The 17,428-nt window shown below is 45.8% G+C and overlaps 1 protein-coding gene across 1 annotated transcript; it reads right to left on the bottom strand.

Annotated features, from left to right (window-relative positions):
- Window positions 1-7,801: 7,801 nt before the first annotated feature.
- On the bottom strand, window positions 7,802-11,786 carry LOC122547066 (zona pellucida sperm-binding protein 4-like). Its single transcript, XM_087975952.1, has 7 exons — window positions 11,716-11,786; window positions 11,499-11,632; window positions 11,213-11,402; window positions 10,303-10,450; window positions 10,114-10,186; window positions 8,023-8,130; window positions 7,802-7,939 (listed from the first exon to the last, which is right to left on the bottom strand). Exons 1-7 carry the CDS (start codon window positions 11,784-11,786, stop codon window positions 7,803-7,805), a joined length of 861 nt encoding a protein of 286 aa, XP_087832078.1. The 3' UTR covers window position 7,802.
- Between the last annotated feature and the right edge of the window lie 5,642 nt (window positions 11,787-17,428).

Below are 17,428 nucleotides of genomic sequence, written 5' to 3'. Positions count from 1 at the left end.
CTATTCTTCTTTAGGCAGGCAGATGTTACACGTTGGTCTTTCCCCATCGCGCCTTGGCGGCAGCTGCCCCAAGCTTCAGCGCGTCCCTCAACACGTAGTCCTGGACCTTGGAATGTGCCAGTCTACAACACTGAGTCGGGGTCAACTGTTTCAGCTGGAAGATCAACAGGTTTCAGACCGCCCAGAGAGCGTCCTTCACCGAGTTGATGATCCTCCAGGCACAGTTGATGTTCGTCTCGGTGTGCGTCCCAGGGAAACAGACCGTAGAGCATGGAGTCCCGTGTCATGGCGCTGCTCGGGACGAACCTCGACAGACACCACTACATTCCTCTCCAGACTTCCTCTGCATAGGCACATTCCAGAAGGAGGTGTGTGACAGTCTCGTTCCCCCTCCGCAGCCGCTTCGAGGGCAGCGTGCGGTGCGGCTGAGAGTCCGGGCGAGCATAAAGGATCTAACAGGCAGAGCCCTTCTCACCACCAGCCAAGCCATGTCCTGGTGCTTGTTGGAAAGTTCTGGCGATGAGGCATTCTGCCAAATGGCTTTGACAGTCTGCTCAGGAAACCGCTCACTAAGATCCGCCCTCTCCTTTTCCCGAAGGGTCTCAAGGACACTACGTGCTGACCACTTCCTGATGGACTTGTGGTCAAAGGTGTTTTTCTTCATCAACTTCTCCACAAAGGACAGGTGATACGGAACGGTCCAACTACTCGGAGCGTTCCGCGGCAGCGAGGCCAGGCCCATCCTTCGCAACACCAGGAACAGGTAGAACCTCAGTACATAGTGACACTTGGTGTTCGCGTACCGGGGATACACGCACAGCTTGATGCAGCCACACACAAAGGTGGCCATCAGGGGGAGGGTGGCAATGGGTGTATTTCTTCCCCCATTGCCCAGATCTTCGTACAGCGAGTCCCTTCGGACCCGGTCCATCTTTGACCTCCATATAAACTGGAAGATGGCCCTGGTGACTGCAGCGGCACAGGTTCTGGGAATAGACCAGACCTGTGCCACGTGTAATAGCAATGACAGTGCCTCACACCTGATGACCAGGTTTTTTTCCGCACGACGGAGAGCGACCGTAGCTTCCATTGGCCCAGTTTCTGCCTCACTTTGCTGATACGCTCATCCCAAGACTTGGCGCACAACCCAGCCCTCCCAAACCAAACACCCAGCAACTTCAGGTGGTCGGTCCTGACGGTGAATGGGATCGAGGATTGGTCAGCCCAGTTCCTGAAGAGCATGGCCTCACTCTTGCCTTGGTGTCTGATGCCTGTTCGAACATGAGTCTGCGTACGGACAGTGGATGCGAGCAGAAAATGGCAACGTCATCCATGTACAGGGAGGCCTTAACCTGCAGGCCCCCACTACCAGGAAGAGTCACCCCTCTCAGGCTCGCATCCTTCCTGCTGGACTTGGCCAATGGCTCTATGCAGCACACAAACAAGGCAGGAGAGAGGGGGCAGCCTTGCCTGACTCCAGATCTGACTGGGAAGCTATCTGATTCCCACCCGTTGATTGAGACTGCACTGACAATGTTGGTGTAGAGCAGTCTGATCCAATTACAGATTCCCTCCCCAAAGCCCATTTTGGAGAGAACATCTCTCATATACCTGTGTGATATCCTGTCAAAGGCTTTCTAACCTTTGACGATTTTGTAATCCGCATTCAACAGTGAGATTGGTCTCTAATTTCTGAGTTCCTCCCTCTCCCCCTTCCACTTGTAGAAGAGGGTGATGATGCCTTTCCTCATGGATTCACTCATTGTACTTGCCCAAAGCATATTGACATACACCTCTAGCAGGTCCTGGCCATCAAGTCCCACAGAATGGAATAGAGCTCGACTGGTAAGCCGGCGCTTCTGGGAGTTTTATTCTTGGAAGGACTCGAGGGCCTTAGTCAGCTCGCCCAGCCTCTCGTGTGTTCTGTCATCTAAGACCTCTGAGCAGTACAGTGGCACAGTGGTTAGCACTGCTGCCTCAGTGCCCGAGACCCGGGTTCAATTCCCACCTCAGGTGACTGACTGTGTGGAGTTTGCACATTCTCCCCGTGTCTGCGGGGGTTTCTTCCGGGTGCTCCGGTTTCCTCCCACAGCCCAAAGAATTGCAGTCAGGTGAATTGGCCAAGCTAAATTGCCCATAGTGTTAGGTATGGGGTAAGTGTAGGGGTATGGGTGGGTTGCACTTTGGCAGGTCGGTGTGGACTTGTTGGGCCGCAGGGCCTGTTTCCACACTGTAATGTTGGTTGGTTAGTTTCTGGATGTAGCAAGAATCAATACCTTAGATCAGGGCCCTCCTTTGCTCCATGGATAAGTTATTGGGGTATATCTGTCATGATAACTTTTACATGATATTGATGCTAATGGCATGTGGCTGCTGTGTGAGATTGGAGAGTTTGACTTTGCCAGTGTACCCAGCATCCCTTGCTGATGGGCCAAGCTAATCATCTGCATTTTTAGGTAGGAGGCTACTACAGCTGAATAGCTTACTCAGGCAAATGACACCAGCCAGAGAACTCTCCCCTAGTTACCTCTTGATTTTCAGGGACAGATCCTCAGTGCTACAAGTCAAAAAAGGTAGGACAAAAAAAAAGGATTGTCTCACCCTGAGCACTGAAATTTTTTTTTTGATGTGGAGAGTGTCAGAACTGTAGAATCTCAACCAAATCTGTAGACATGAAGGATTGTGAAGCCACCTATTAACATTCCTCAACCTCAAATGCAATGGCAGGTGTGTTCAACTATCCATTCTGAACTATCTTTCAAAGACCATCTTGAAATAAATTGCTACTAATTCTCACATTCAAAAAAACCAATCAACTCCCCTTATTCACAAAAGCTGGTTAAATTGACACCTTGTTTAAAAAAGTTACCTGGTTTTTGGGAAGAATGTCCACATGAGGGAAGGGGTTATTGTTAAAGAAGATCTTCTGTTCAACAAAGGGGGTAGAGTCATAGTCATATGTACAGCATGAAAACAGACCCTTAGTCCAACCTGTCCATGCCGACCAGATATCCCAACCCAATCTAGTCCCACCTGCCAGCACCCCTGGCCTATATCCCTCCAAACCCTTCCTATTCATAAGAATCCAAATGCCTCTTCACTGTTGCAATTGTACCAGCCTCCACATCCTCTGGCAGCTCATTACATACATGTACCACCCTGTGTAAAGTTGCCCCTTAGGTCTCTTTTATATCTTTCCCCTCACCCTAAACCTATGCCCTCTAGTTCTGGACTCCCCAACCCCAGGGAAGAGACTATTTATCCTATCCATGCCCCTCAATTTTGTAAACCACTATAAAGGTCACTCCTCAGCCTTTGATGCTCCAGGGAAAACAGCCCCAGCCTGTTCAGCCTCTCCCTGTAGCTCAAATCCTCCAACCCTGGCAACATCCTTGTAAATCTTTTCTGAACCCTTTCAAGTTTCACAACATCTTTCCGATAGGAAGGAGACCAGAATTGCACACAGTATTGCAACAGTGGCTTACCCAATGTCCTGTACAGCTGCAACATGACCTCCCAACTCCTGTACTCAATACTCTGACCAATAAAGGAAAGCATACAAAATGCCTTCTTCACTATCTTATCCACCTGCAACTCCACTTTCAAGGAGCTATGAACCTGCACTCCAAAGTCTCTTTGTTCAGCAACACTCCCTAGGACCTTACCATTAAGTGTATAAGTCCTGCTAAGATTTGCTTTCCCAAATGCAGCACCTCGCATTTATCTGAATTAAACTCCATCTGCCACTTCTCAGCCCATTGGCAAGTAGATAAGGTTCATCTGTCTGCACCTGGAGCTTCAGTAATTTGGAAAGAGCCTGCCTGACACTCATTAGGTGGAGAACCTCATGCTGGGATCTGATCATCAGGTAGAATCTCATGCCTGCTATATTTAGCATGGTAGCCTTGCCACAAAAGGCTGAGGGGACAACAACCAGACAGTGGTTTTTGCCGACAATAGCAAGAACTGTTAGCGTGATTCACTATGAGCCCAGTTATACATTCTGCTTTTGGACAATCTCATGGCAAATATGACCTTGATGTACAAGCAAAAGACCTGTATATAATGAATGATTAATTCCAATCTGTGTACAGAAATGCAAGGTGCACCTATGAATGGCACCAATTGTACAGAAAATTATGAATAAAGTATATTTTTGAAATAAAAATGTCAGCAGGTGATGAGGGATTGTGACCTGACATCATTGGCATAAACTATCCCCATTCACCTGGTAGGTAACATTGGTGCCTTGACAGCAGCATGGATGGCAGCTGTTGTCACCAACATAGAAGGATCATCCTAACCAGATCTACAGCTAGATTATGGTGAACAGGGAGATGGCATGGGGCAGGGTGACACTAGGCACATTAGACACAAGATGGCCACGATTACAATATGAAGAGAAACAGCAGAGCACATATGGACAGTGTCTGGGGCCAGAATGCCAGCACAATAAACTCATCAACTGGATTGAGTGTAAAGTGGGAGGAGGGGGAAGAAAATATGCATGAATAATGAACACTGCCTAAAGTGTCTGGGCCCAGCCAACACCTCAGAAATGCCAAGTTTGATAGACTCAATACAAAATGCTAATGCCAGGGCTGAAGTATAGTCCTCTTCAGGAAATGAAGAGCACCCATTACTACAATGGATTTCCATGCCTACACAAACTGAAAGACTATTGAAACTATGATTCTGCAAGGATTACCATAAACAAACCATGTTACAAGTCAGTAAACTTTTACACATCTTGTGTCACAAGATGTATAAAAAGTTTGACATGTGCTCTGGGTTGACAGAAGACTTGCAGCTAACCACTTAGTGTCTCCCCAGAGCTCAGTTTATTGCACAAGGAAATACCAGTCATTGAGCCCTGATTCTGACTCAGACTGGTGTTTTCCCCCCCAACAATGGCATTCCCAATGATAGATGCAAATTCAGATTAAGTGCCATGGCAGGATTGCTGTGTGCTAGTATAACCAGAGGGAAAAATCAATTGATGACAGCCAACTTAATGCTCTAGATCCAAAACCAGGACATCTACAGATTCAGGATATTTGGTAGAAAGTGACCCAGCTCTGAAACCCTGCATATCACTAAGACATGGCTGTAATGGAGTAGCTATCTTCTGCATGGAAACTGGTATAATTGCAGGTCAGTCAGATGTACAGCACAAAGACCTTTTGGTCCAACTCCATGCCAACCAGATATGGTAAAATAATCTTAACCCATATCCCTTTAAACCCTTCCTATTCATGTACTCATCCAAGATGGCTTCTAAAGGCTGCAATTGTACCAGTCTCCACCATATCCTCTGGCACTTGGCCATACACACCCTCAGCATGATGTTGCTCATTAGGGTAAGATTTAGGTGCCTTTTAATCTTATGCCCTCCGACTCCCCACCCCAGGGAAAAGACTATTTATCCTATCCATGCCCCTCAATTTTAAGCCTTTATGAAGTCACCCCTCAGACTGACTCCAGGGGGAAAACAGCCCATTTAGCTTCTCTTTATAGAAATCCTCCAACCCTGGCAACATCCTTGTTAATCTTCTGAACCATTTCAAGTTTTGTAATGAGACCAGAATGCACCAATATTCCAGAAGTGACCTAACCAGTGTCCTGTACAGACAGGACATCCCAACTCAATGCTCTGACCATTAAGTAAAGCATACCAAACACCTTCACTATCCTGTCTACCTGGGACTTCAGGTCCCTTTGTTTAGCAACACTGCTGAAGACCTTACCATTAAGGTATACAAGTCTTACATGGATTTGCCTTTCCAAGAAGGAAAATGCAGCACCTCATTTAAAACTCCATGTCATTCCTAGACTCATCTGATCAAGATCTTGTTCAGAGGTAACCTACACTGTCCACTACACCTCCAATTGAGAGGTCATGTGCAAACTTATGTTCACATCCAAATCATTTAAATACAAAAAGCAGTGGACCCAGCAAAGATCCTCATGGCACACCACTGGTCACAGGTCTCCAGTGTGGAGTAACCCTCTACTACTATATTAGGGTCTTTGAGTTTTATCCAATTGGCTAGTTTGCTCTATTCCAGGGAATCTAAACAGTCAAGCGTGAGGAACCTTGTCAAACACTTGACTGAAGTCCATGATTTGAAGTCCACAAAATAATGTAGGAAATGGTAACTGTTGATTAGGACTCAATACAGCTCCCAAACATAAGGCAAAGCTAGAAAAAAGGTAGAAGTTGGTATTCGTTGATTTGGCAGCGGTAGTAAATAGCTGTAAACCAGGATGGGGATAATTATGTAATAAAGACAAGTTACATATGGGAGTAGTGTACAGTACCCCTCCAGTGGACCTTGTGGCAAGGTGGAGCATAAAGGGATGATTACTTAAGGTGCAAGGATGATGGAGGTGACTTTACTCTTTCTACATTCCAGGCTTGGTGTAATGGGCACCCAACTTGGAGGCCTCAGCATAACTGAACTAACTTTCATTTTAAAACAGGATGCATTGAAAGCTATGAGCAGGCTGTATACTAGACTGGGCATGGAGCCTTGGGGAAAGACCATTCCTGCTGCTCCTTAGTGGTCATGGTATTATGCATTAGCATGAGTAGCCATTAAGCTTGAGGGCCAATACATATATAGAAGCTGGGTTGATAAATTCAGGACAGATCAATAAAGTGCTGTGGCAGACATCTAAAATATCCAATGTAAGCCATCCTAGGATGACAAGTTACCAAATGCTGGATCCACACTTTGAAGGGAAAGATGCGCAAGGAGAAAAATAGTGTGCAAAGGTACATAGCAATCAGGTTTGGACTGAGTGGAGATTAGAGGGTACCAAACACAGATGCAACAAGTTTCCTTTGTCTCATACCTCATCAGGAATGATCTGGAGACTGGATGATGAGTACTTTGTAGATCTCAGAATCCAGTGAGGCATCCTAAAATGGATTTAAACTAGGAAGTGATAGTAAGGAGAAAAATGCAGAGATGAGCAAACATAGCTACAGGCTGGGAAGTGTCCAGGTCCTGAGAGCCTTCACCTTCTGGAGATGTAGAGGAATTGGTTTTAATTTCTGAAATAGCCTTCATTTGAGAGTTTAATATATGCAACTAATTCAGAAGGAATTAATTGGGAAGGAAGCAAAAAACTACAGGCTGGAAGACCGATAAGCACATCTAGGTATTATCCTGTGGGGAAAAATTAGGGCAGCTAGAGGTTTAAGATCAAACCCTGATATGGAGTGTTATGAGGAAAGGCTGGACATGCATTTAATAGCATGGAATCTCAATGAAGTTGGGTGAGTATTGTCTAGTTGACTGAGGAGATGTTCCCTCTTGGGTGGAGATTTCAAATTGGTGCTTGCCATTTAAACCTAAATTTCCCCTCCCTAATTTAGGATCTCTAGAACATTCCCTGATGAGTTAGTCAAAAATCTATCCACACCTGCCTTCAATATTAGTCATCCAAGTAAGTAGTGGGTGAAAACATTTCAGGGTAAATAGGAATGATATTCAAGGGGAGCATTATCAACCTTTGTATTCAGTGGCTAAGCAGGTCAGAACACTACTCTGGTTCCAATGGAGGCCAAACTATTGGATTGGTTCAGTTTGCTTTGGAAGATTCCAAAAATCAGTTCAAGTAACTGAACCAAGCTGACTGAAGTGGTCTGGTGTTTGGTGGATTCTGGATTGGATCTAACGACATAGCTAGAGTTCCCATCAATCCCTCACCAGCAGCAGAATTTGCTGATATTTGCACTGACAGTTCAAGGACTCATAACACATTTCCCCATCTGATTTATTTCTGTTCAGGGCTTACAATTCACATGGAGAAACAGCAGCAGCTCCTGCTCTCTTCATGTACACTGCAACCATCACTACCAGCAGGGATAGAGACACCATCAGGAGGCCAATAGCTGCTCCATGCAGAACCCAAGGGGTCCCAGCAACATCTATGGAGTGAGCAAAGGAGAGATCAGAGGATGGTTTCTTTTGCTGGAGGTCACAGGTGACCTATTACAGAGGCTTCACTCACCATTTGCTTCAAGTTGTTTCTTTGCAGTGTAACCACTCCCTCCCAGGAGGATTGGGCCAGGTGCACTCACCACTGTCCCCTCATGGGGATGGGTACTCCTGCGCTGCCCTGTTGGAGACAAAGATTAGATAGTTCTGACCCAAGCTAGGGGAGTTAGTTGAGAGCTTGCTCTAAGATCAGAAGTGTTTACTATGTGGAGAACCATCTGTACTTCATCCTGCTCTGCAACAGGTAGCAGTTAGCAAATGCTTACCTACCCCCCCCCCCCACAATCTGATGTTTTAGTGAAAACGGAAACCCTCATACTTGGTAGTCACTGCTTTCACTCAGGCTGCACTGGACACTGATGATTCAAACCATTGAAGTTGGAAAGAACCCCTTTTATGCAACTATATTTCACTGGTCAGTGAAAAGTATACTCCGTTATTGTTAACAGTGGTTTATTTGGGAATGGGAAGTGCCAGGAAGGAAGCTCAATATTGCTGTTGGTCTCACCTGGAGGTTTGTGACAAGCAATCAAAGCAAGCATTCCCAATGCTGGCTCAAAACAACTATTCCCTCACATACAGTTGAGCAAGTTCTTGCTGTGGATTGTTATATCTCTGGTTCTTCAGAGAAGGGCCATGACTCTGGCCATTAAATCCAGGCCTGTTTTCTTATTGGCATTGAGGGGGACAAGTTAGTGCTTCAGACATGGATTCAGTTCCTATTGACATAAAAACCCCCTTCACTGTCTGTCCAAGAGGGATCAAGCCTCAGACAGGCCAGCAGAAATTCCTTCAACAAGCAAGTTACTCCAAATCTGAAGCAGATGGCTTCCCAAGTCTGTGACCAGGATGACATTCAGCCCCTCAACCTATTCTACCATTTGGTGGTAGATCAGATTGGGTTCTTGACTCCTTCATTCACTTGTGGGACATGGCCCAGCTATTAACACTCATTGTCAATCCCTAGTTGCCCAAAGATGGTGAGCAACCTTCTTGAACTGCTGCAAAGCATTGTCTACCCCTCAATCATGCCTAAAGTCTGCCTTATTGGGCCTGCTATTGAATTGCAACAGTTTAACCAAGGGGGCCTGAATCTCCAGTGGATCACTTATTTGATAGAGTGAGCCTAGCTCTAACCAGAGGTCATCCTTCAGCAGTCACCTTATCTGACTCCTCCCCCTCAGCACCACTATGATCACCCATCATTCCAGCAGTCAATAGAAACCCATTCAGAAGGTTTGTATGTGAGTATTGAGAAAGGCAGTGACCCAGACTGGACAGTTTAGAATGTCATCTCACTGGTGCTTGAAGGAACTGTTGGGAAGCCTCCTAGGTGCAGTCATTTGGGAACAAACTATGATCCATATATGGAGAGAGTCTTTTACTGCTGTTATTTCCCCTCAATACTGTCCTTGTCTTCCTGCTAAAGTGGAAAAGCTCATTGTTTGAGCTACAAAAACTCTTGCCCACTTGATGTTACGTGCCTTTAGCTAGTCCAGCCAAAATCCTGACCCATCTGGAGGGCAATTAAAATTCAGCCACTTGGCAGTGGCTCTGGAGTAGTCAAATGAAGGTCAGACCCAGCAAGGACAGAAGACTTCCTGAAAGGAAGTTTTTGAAAAGGCTGACATCAGTTACACGGTCACCATTTAACTAGCTTTAAATCGAGAGACTTCTGGAATTCAAGTTACCTACAGGGGAGGGGGGGTGGTGGAGATTTGACTCAGATCCCCAGAATATTTACCCTGGAGTGGTGTATTGCTAGGTCAGTGACATTAGCATCTATTTCTCTTTTCAAACCTTTACCCATCTCTGCAATCAAGTTTAGCTATTGCACAGTCACATGAAGTGGAGGAGCCAAAAAGGACTTAACGAACTGAATCCCAACATTCACTTTGTGCTAGCTCAGATGACCAATTCATGCCTTCTGTTTCAGAAGAGAGCTAACCCCCTTACTTCATGTTATACATCTGCACTGGGAAGTGGTTTTGTAACTTTTAAATGCTTCAGTAAACATGACATCTGCCAATTCTCCTTTATTCATATGACTCATTACATTGGAGAGATTTAAATACCCTTTGCCTCCCACAAAAGAGGAACTTACTTGGACCACACATGGGTGTGCAGTCATCCTGAGCAGAGGGAGAGCAAACCTCAGCACTGCAGTGCAAGTAAACCTAGAAAGAAGGAGAGATGTGAGGGGAGCTTCCTGGAGATCAATATCCCAGGTTGTAGTACAGAGACACAGCAAGAGGATTTCATGAGCTTGGCCTCATTCCTTCCATTTGGTTACCTGTCCAGAGAGGGGCTGCTCAGACACTCCATCCAAGAAAACAAATGTCTTCACTTCAAACCGCTTGTGGTGGGTTGGGAACTGCAGGCCAGAAGAGACACCTACTGGGTGTAGGAGGGTCAGATAGTCATCACCTTCATAGGGACACCTGAAACAGGATGGTGTAGTCACTGACAGGAGTGATTGATCCACTGCAATAATACCTTGGCCATTTATGGCAGCAGTAATCAAGGCTAGAGTGAAAGTTGGAGATTTTTCCCTGTTCACCCTTGCTCCAACCCAGTTGGTTCTTCCACGTTAAAGAAAACATTGTAGACTCACTACAAACAGGTTCTAACTTGATAGCTTAATTAGAATTGGTCTAATGGTGGTATTGTCAAATCACATACCCTGATGCACACTTCAGTTGGAAAGATCATTTGGATCTTAATTATTTCAACTTGTCCTTAGTGCAGGTTTAGCCATGTTAACAGGTTAAACAGGGCCATTTGTGGCTGTGGTATATAGTTATTACTTGATCTGAAGAGGAGAGGCATCTGTTCACAGAAAAGTGGGTATAACATGGACAAAGTGGATTAATACAAGGACTACATAGCATCTAACCAGAAATCCTGTGTTTCTCTAGCACTTATTGTATTGGACTGATTACAGGAGAAAACAGCATGTTGAGTTGTGTACATCTGTGGAAGATCACCTGTACTAATTTGCAGTGGAAAGTTAATGGAGTTCAGTATTTCAGCAACAATCAGGTGGGCTGATATGAGGTTTGATTGAGAACCTAGAGATGGAGTCAAACAAATTCAAAACAATTGATCCAAGGCCATGGAAACATTTATCCATTAATCATGGCAGGAACAGCTGATCATCATGGTCTGATGAACTAAAGGCATTACCCTATCCATTTACTTACCCATCCACCAGGAGACTCCACTGCACCTCATGGTCAGGGGCTGGCACAGGGGTTGCCCAGCAGCCACGCAATCTCAGGACTATCATTGGGTCAGTGCGATCCTTCACACGAACCTCAACAAACACCGACTCCTGAAGGATTCTCTGAATGGGGTAGTCACTGTCCCTGTACCACCAGCTGTAGCTGCCATCTAACAGACAAAAATAAAAGAAGGAGAACAAACCAAAACAGTCACTCCCCTGAAGGGATACAATTCCCAGTGCTCCTATTACCAGGGCAGCACTACCTGTTGCTATTCGCAGCTCCAGCCTCAGGATCCCATCTTCAGAAGCAGCTAGTGGTGGAGGGAGGGTGTAAACTGAGACATTGATTTGTAAGCCTGCCTCAAGCTCCCCCTTGTACTTGCACTGGATGTGCAGGCTGTCGAGAGACAGAAATAGGTGGTGGAGTTGCAGTCAGTAACACTTCCCTCTCCATACCAACAAATCCCACTGCCCTCTCACCTGAAGGTGCTGTCTCGGGTTATTGAGCCCAGTGGCCCCGTCTGAATCATCCTCTTCCCCAAGACATCCATTTCATACACAAAGCTCCCATTCTCCTCCTGCAAGGGAAGACACTGTTTAATAGGGAGCTGGCCCGTTCAGAGGGACAGAATGCTGGAGCCTCCAATACTCACCCGCTGGGTCGAGCCACAAGAGGTAATTGGGAAGCGGAAGGCTACAAGTTCTGCTGTGATGAGCTTAGGCCTGCACTCAGCTTCATGTCCATCTTTCACGTACAGAGATGACAGGTTGAGGGCAGGACGGGTCAGGTTCCTGGTGATTGCTACAATGAACTGACCATCTGCTGTGCACACTGTAGAGAGAATGGGAGCATTCAGTTTCCCCATTGGTGATTATGGCCTCCAAATCATTGACAGAGGGATGAAGCCTCAACCACCCCCCAAAAAAGAAAGCCAGAGGTTTTGAGTCCTGAGAGATTTAAAGAGACAGTAATCCAACATTTGCATGTAAGCAAAACATCTTACATCTATCTATTACAGTCACAGGATTCTAAAATTTGAGACCGAGTCCTGAAGGATTACACTTGAAGCACTGACTTCACTTCCTGATGCTGCCTGGCTTATGTTCTTCCAGCCTCCTGCTGGTTTATTTTAGATTCTTGCATCTGCAGTGTCTCAAATTAGAGGCACACATTAGTTATCTGCACAGCAGAAAGAGACCTTTTGGTCCACCCCATCCACAAACTAATTTAGTTTAGCACCATATCCCTCCTGGAGGGGTACACTTCAGCAGTGAAGGACATTCAGCCTCAGATCTTTAGGTCAATATCTGAGGTGGATTTCAGGGATACACAATGTAGTGTTGCCAAGCAGAGACTGAGTTCAGTTCAGTACCCATGATCTTCATGGCTTCAAAGATCTTGGTTTGTGTCACACTACATGTGGCTCTTCTACACAAATCTAGGGGTCAATTTGCCATTCTTTACAATAGAATTAATCAGCAATCTGTAGATGGTTATAACCCCTATAGTGTGGAAACAGGCCATTTGGCCCAACAAGTCCACACTAATCCATTTCCCTACCCTATTGCTCAATATTCCCCTGACTAATGCATCTAGCCAACATATCCTAAAACATGGGCAATTTAGCCTGTCCACTTCACCTAACTTGCAGGTCTTGACCATGGGAGGAAACCAGAGCATCTGGAGCAAACCCTGCAGACATGAGGGAAATGTGTAAACTCCAGTCACCCAAGGCTGGCACTGAATCTAGATCCTGGTACTGAGGTAGTGCTAACTACTGAGCTGCTAGTGTGGCATTATACAATTCCTTCTTTGGAAGTGAAACCAGTCTGACTTCATGTTAGGAGTCATGGAAACTAACTAAGGCATCACTTAAACATCTGACTGAAGAGTATGTCTTCTGCTGACAAAAGCTCAAGTCATCTTGGGGCAGTAACTGATAAATCCCACAATTTCTTTCAATCAAAACCTGCATCTGCACTCAAGCTGATCAAAACCACCAACATCTAGGTTTGTTCAATTTGAATCTACTGTATGACCCTTTCATCTTTTAGTTACCAAGCAAGTGTCCAATACATCCTCCTCCCTAAAACCTAAAAAGAGTAGAGCTCTGAAAGCTGGTTTTTAACTAAAGCTGTTGGATGATAACATGCTGTTACTTTATCTTGGGCTGGCCAAGCCAGTCCAACACAGACACCTCCACATCATTCATATACCCATCCAGATGCCTTAAGTGTTGGAAAGGCACTAGCCTCCACGCCTCTGGCAGCTCATTCAATACACCACCTGCTGCCTGAAGAGTTGCTCCTCAGGCCCCTCAAATCTTTAGTTCTGGATACCCCCACCCCAGAGAGACCCTATCCATACCAGTCATAATGTTAAGCCTCTAAGGTCACCCCTCAACCTGACACTCCAGGGAAAACAGCCCCAGCCTATTCAACCTCTCCTCTAGCTCAAACCCTCCAACCCCAGTAACAGCCTTGAAGACTTCTGAACCCTTTCAAGCTTTCACCACACCCTTCAAATAGAGAGACAGTTACATACAATATTCCAATAGTGGCCTAACCAATGTCCTGTACAGCTGCAACATGACCTTCTAACTCCTATACTCAATGCTCTGAATAATAAAGGAAAGTATAGCAAACACCACCTTCATTCTGCTATCTGACTCTACTTTTAATTATAAACCCACACTGAGGTCTGTTGAGCAACACTCCCCAGAACCTTACCATTCAGTGTCCAAGTCCTGTCCTGATTTGCCTTTCCAAAATACAACACCGCACATTTAGAGACCAAGTCATGAGGGGCATGGATAGGGTAAACAGACAAGGTCTTTTCCCTAGGGTGGAGGGTCCAGAACTAGAGGGGCATAGGTTTAGGGTGAGGGGAGGTATAAAAGGGACAACTTATTCCAGGAGGTGATGCAAGTATAGAATGAGCTGCCAGAGGTATAGTGCTGGCTGGTACAACGACTTTTTTTTTAAGTTAGATTGTGGAAACAGGCCCTTCGGCCCAACAAGTCCACACCAACCCGCCAAAGCGCAACCCACCCATACCCCTACATTTACCCCTTACCTAACACTATGGGCAATTTAGCATGGCCAATTCACCTGACCTGCACATCTTTGGACTGTGGGAGGAAACCTGAGCACCCGGAGGAAACCCACACAGACACGGGGAGAATGTGCAAACTCGACACAGTCAGTCGTCTGAGGTGGGAATTGAACCTGGGTCTCTGGTGCTGAGAGGCAGCAGTGCTAACCACTGTGCCACCCATTTAAAAGACCTCTGGCTGGGTATATAAATAGGAAGGGCTTAGAGATGCAGACCAAGTACTAGCAATTTGGGACTAGTCAGTATATCTGGTTGGCAAAGACAAATGGGACTGAAAAGTCTTTCCATGCTGTACCTGTATAACTTAGTGTAAAACCAGTTTTGTAATAAGCAAACTTCTGTCTTGTCTTAGACAAAAGTTTAATACGTTGTTTGAAATTTCAACAATTAGGGGCCAAACAAGCCAAATTCAGAACACTACCTAGCATTGTCACAGGCACTGACAGATATTCAAGACAGTTTGATTAAAACAATTTAGACATTCACATCTAAAGAATCAATGCTGGCAGAAACATTTCATTATAACCCTCAAGTTGTAAAGATTTCAGGAAGCATAGGAATGTTTTACAATATTACTGACTAGTTTTAGAGAAAAGCAAAAGGAAGAAACATTTATGCCAAACATCCATCTTAACCAAACCAGTTGGTCTCAAAACAGGATGGGGGTGGGGGGTGAAAGATGGGTTCCTGGCAGCATCTATGTCCTGTGCAGATTCATGGAGGTGACAACAAGTGAACCCAAAGCAGACTCAGGAAGCAGGTTCGGGTCAGTGTAGTATCTGGTGGCCTCTGCACTGAGTGATAGTGCCACAGAATGGTGACTTGTCACAGCAAGGGCAGCACAGTGGCTAGCACTGCCTCACAGCACCAGGGTCCCAAGTTCAATTCCAGCCTTGGGCAGCTGTGTGGAGTTTGCACGTTCTCCCCCATCTCATGGGTTTCCTCCAGGTGCTCCAGTTTCCTCCCACAGCCCAAAGATGTGCAGGTTAGGATGGATTGGCCATGCTAAATTGCCTGTGTTAGATGCATCAGCTAGAGAGAAGTAGATCTGGGTGGGTTGCTCTTCAGGAGGAGAAGTGTGGACTTGTTGGGCCAAAGGGCCTGTTTCCACACTGTAGGGAATCTAATTTAAGTGCAGCATGGCAAAGGGACATGACAGATCACAGAAAGGCTGAAGATGAACACTTCTGGCTTGTGATGTTTTGCTTTATTTTTCCATCTTAAAAGTGCTAGAGTATAACCATATTACATTTTTTCCACAAGTGAGACAGTAAATCATATTAGAAAAATGTGATACCAGTTTGACATTTATAGCCTCATGTTAATATCTCCAGCATGAGACCCCATTCCATAAGTTTTGCTTTCATCAAGCAATAATTATCCATGCTCTTAGAAAGCTAGGATAATACAGCATGGAAACCGACCCTTCAGCCCAAAGGAATCCATGCTGATCGTGATACCCAGCTAGTTCCAATAACCCACATTTGGGGCATTATCCCCACAAACCCTTCCCATTTATGTACTTTTCCAAGGTTTTATCATGAACTGTTGCTATTGTACCTGCCTCAATCACTTTCTCTGGCAGTCCATTCCATGGAGATACCACTCTGCCCAAAGAGATTACCCCTCAGGTCATAAGTCTTTCCCTTTACAAGATATTAAAGGAATACCCACTATTTGTGTTAATGGAAAAACATTTAGACTAATAGTTTGCCAATCACAAACTAGTGTTTAATTCATTCAAGTTTATACAACAAGTTCAAGATATGATTTGTTTAAAGTGTTTATAGAAATACCCACTGTTAGACAAACTGGCCCATAGCTGCTAGCACTTCTCTGACACCGAAGCTCAGTGAAGGTTGATTTACAGCAATTTATGAGAAGAGTGAGGACTGCAGATGCTGGAGATCAGAGCTGAAAATGTGTTGCTGGAAAAGCACAGGTCAGGCAGCATCCAAGGAGCAGGAGAAACATCAATTCTCCTGCTCCTTGAATGCTGCCTGACCTGCTGCACTTTTCCAGCAACACATTTTCAGCTTACAGCAATTTATCCCTACCACCAATGTGGGCAGGCAGGCTACATAGGCCCTGGCATTTGTCTACTTAAGCACAACCTTATTTGACATTCTCCATTGCCTCTACATGGAGGTTTTCAGATTCTTGGAAAGAACAAGTGTGTTCCAAGCAACAGCAAATGTGGAGTTTCTACCCTCACACAGCAAACAAAAATACCCTCTTAGCAGTTACAGCAAGTGATAACCACCTCAACACGACAACACTAGAAACCTTTATAGTATCATCCCAAATTAACCTCTTAAAGGGATTATTATTTTAAAAGCAGATTTTTAACAACCTAGTGAGACCCGAACATTATCAATCAAACCAACCAGCCGCTTCACTCGGGATTATCCCCTACTCGAATAGGGAGGGACAGCGTCATGTTCCTGGGTTGTTTCCTCAGGGACAGGTCCCTTTACCTCCCTCCCACTGACTCCCCACTAACAGCCCTTCACCATTGCACAAGGAAACACCAACAAGTCCCGGGTTATTTCCTCAGTGCCAGCCTGGGGTGGTCCTCATGCTTCCTTCCCCCCCCCCATTCGGGGTGGGCTCCGCTCCGGGAGGAGGCTGGGCTGCTTACCTGGGCTGTCTCTCAGGTTGTAGAAACAGGATTGCCCACTGAGACTCGGGGACTGAAAGCAGCAGCCCTGCTTGATGCACTCAGTGCTGTTGATAGTGGCCAGGCCACACGGCAGCCTCCAGCCCGGCTCCGGAGGACACACAGCAGAGACCAGGAAGGGCCGAGCGGCCCAAAGGTACAGACACCAAACCAACCAATGTCCCATCGCGCTGCCTGAATCTGTGCCCGCCCCTGAGCACCAACCCGCTTTATAGCCGCTAATTGGTGAGGAAACCAATCGCAGTGCAGCAGCTCCCTGCCCCACGGGGGGTTTCCCCATCCCAATAAATCGCTTCTTTCTGTCCAGGTTATTGCAATCTGTGAGTGGCCTGGGAACACGGGGCTTGTTAAGTAATTCCTTCCTTCCGTGTTTCATTCATTCATTTGGGTAAACCCTC

Source organism: Chiloscyllium plagiosum, unplaced genomic scaffold, assembly GCF_037043375.1.
Source record: "Chiloscyllium plagiosum isolate Xiang-an unplaced genomic scaffold, Cpla_swu_hap1 HiC_scaffold_28, whole genome shotgun sequence".
Taxonomy (NCBI): Eukaryota; Metazoa; Chordata; class Chondrichthyes; order Orectolobiformes; family Hemiscylliidae; genus Chiloscyllium; species Chiloscyllium plagiosum.
The sequence above is the reverse complement of the archived record's forward strand: the minus strand, read 5'-3'. Positions and strand labels throughout refer to the sequence as shown.

Excerpts from the sequence above, each read along its gene's own strand:
- LOC122547066 (XM_087975952.1), bottom strand. The coding sequence starts at position 11,786 with ATGGATGTCTTGGGGAAGAGGATGATTCAGACGGGGCCACTGGGCTCA. Across the intron at positions 11,633-11,715 it reads ACCCGAGACAGCACCTTCAG|CCTGCACATCCAGTGCAAGT; the intron begins GTGAGAGGGCAG and ends GTCTCTCGACAG. Across the intron at positions 11,403-11,498 it reads GGAGCTGCGAATAGCAACAG|ATGGCAGCTACAGCTGGTGG; the intron begins GTAGTGCTGCCC and ends TTTGTCTGTTAG.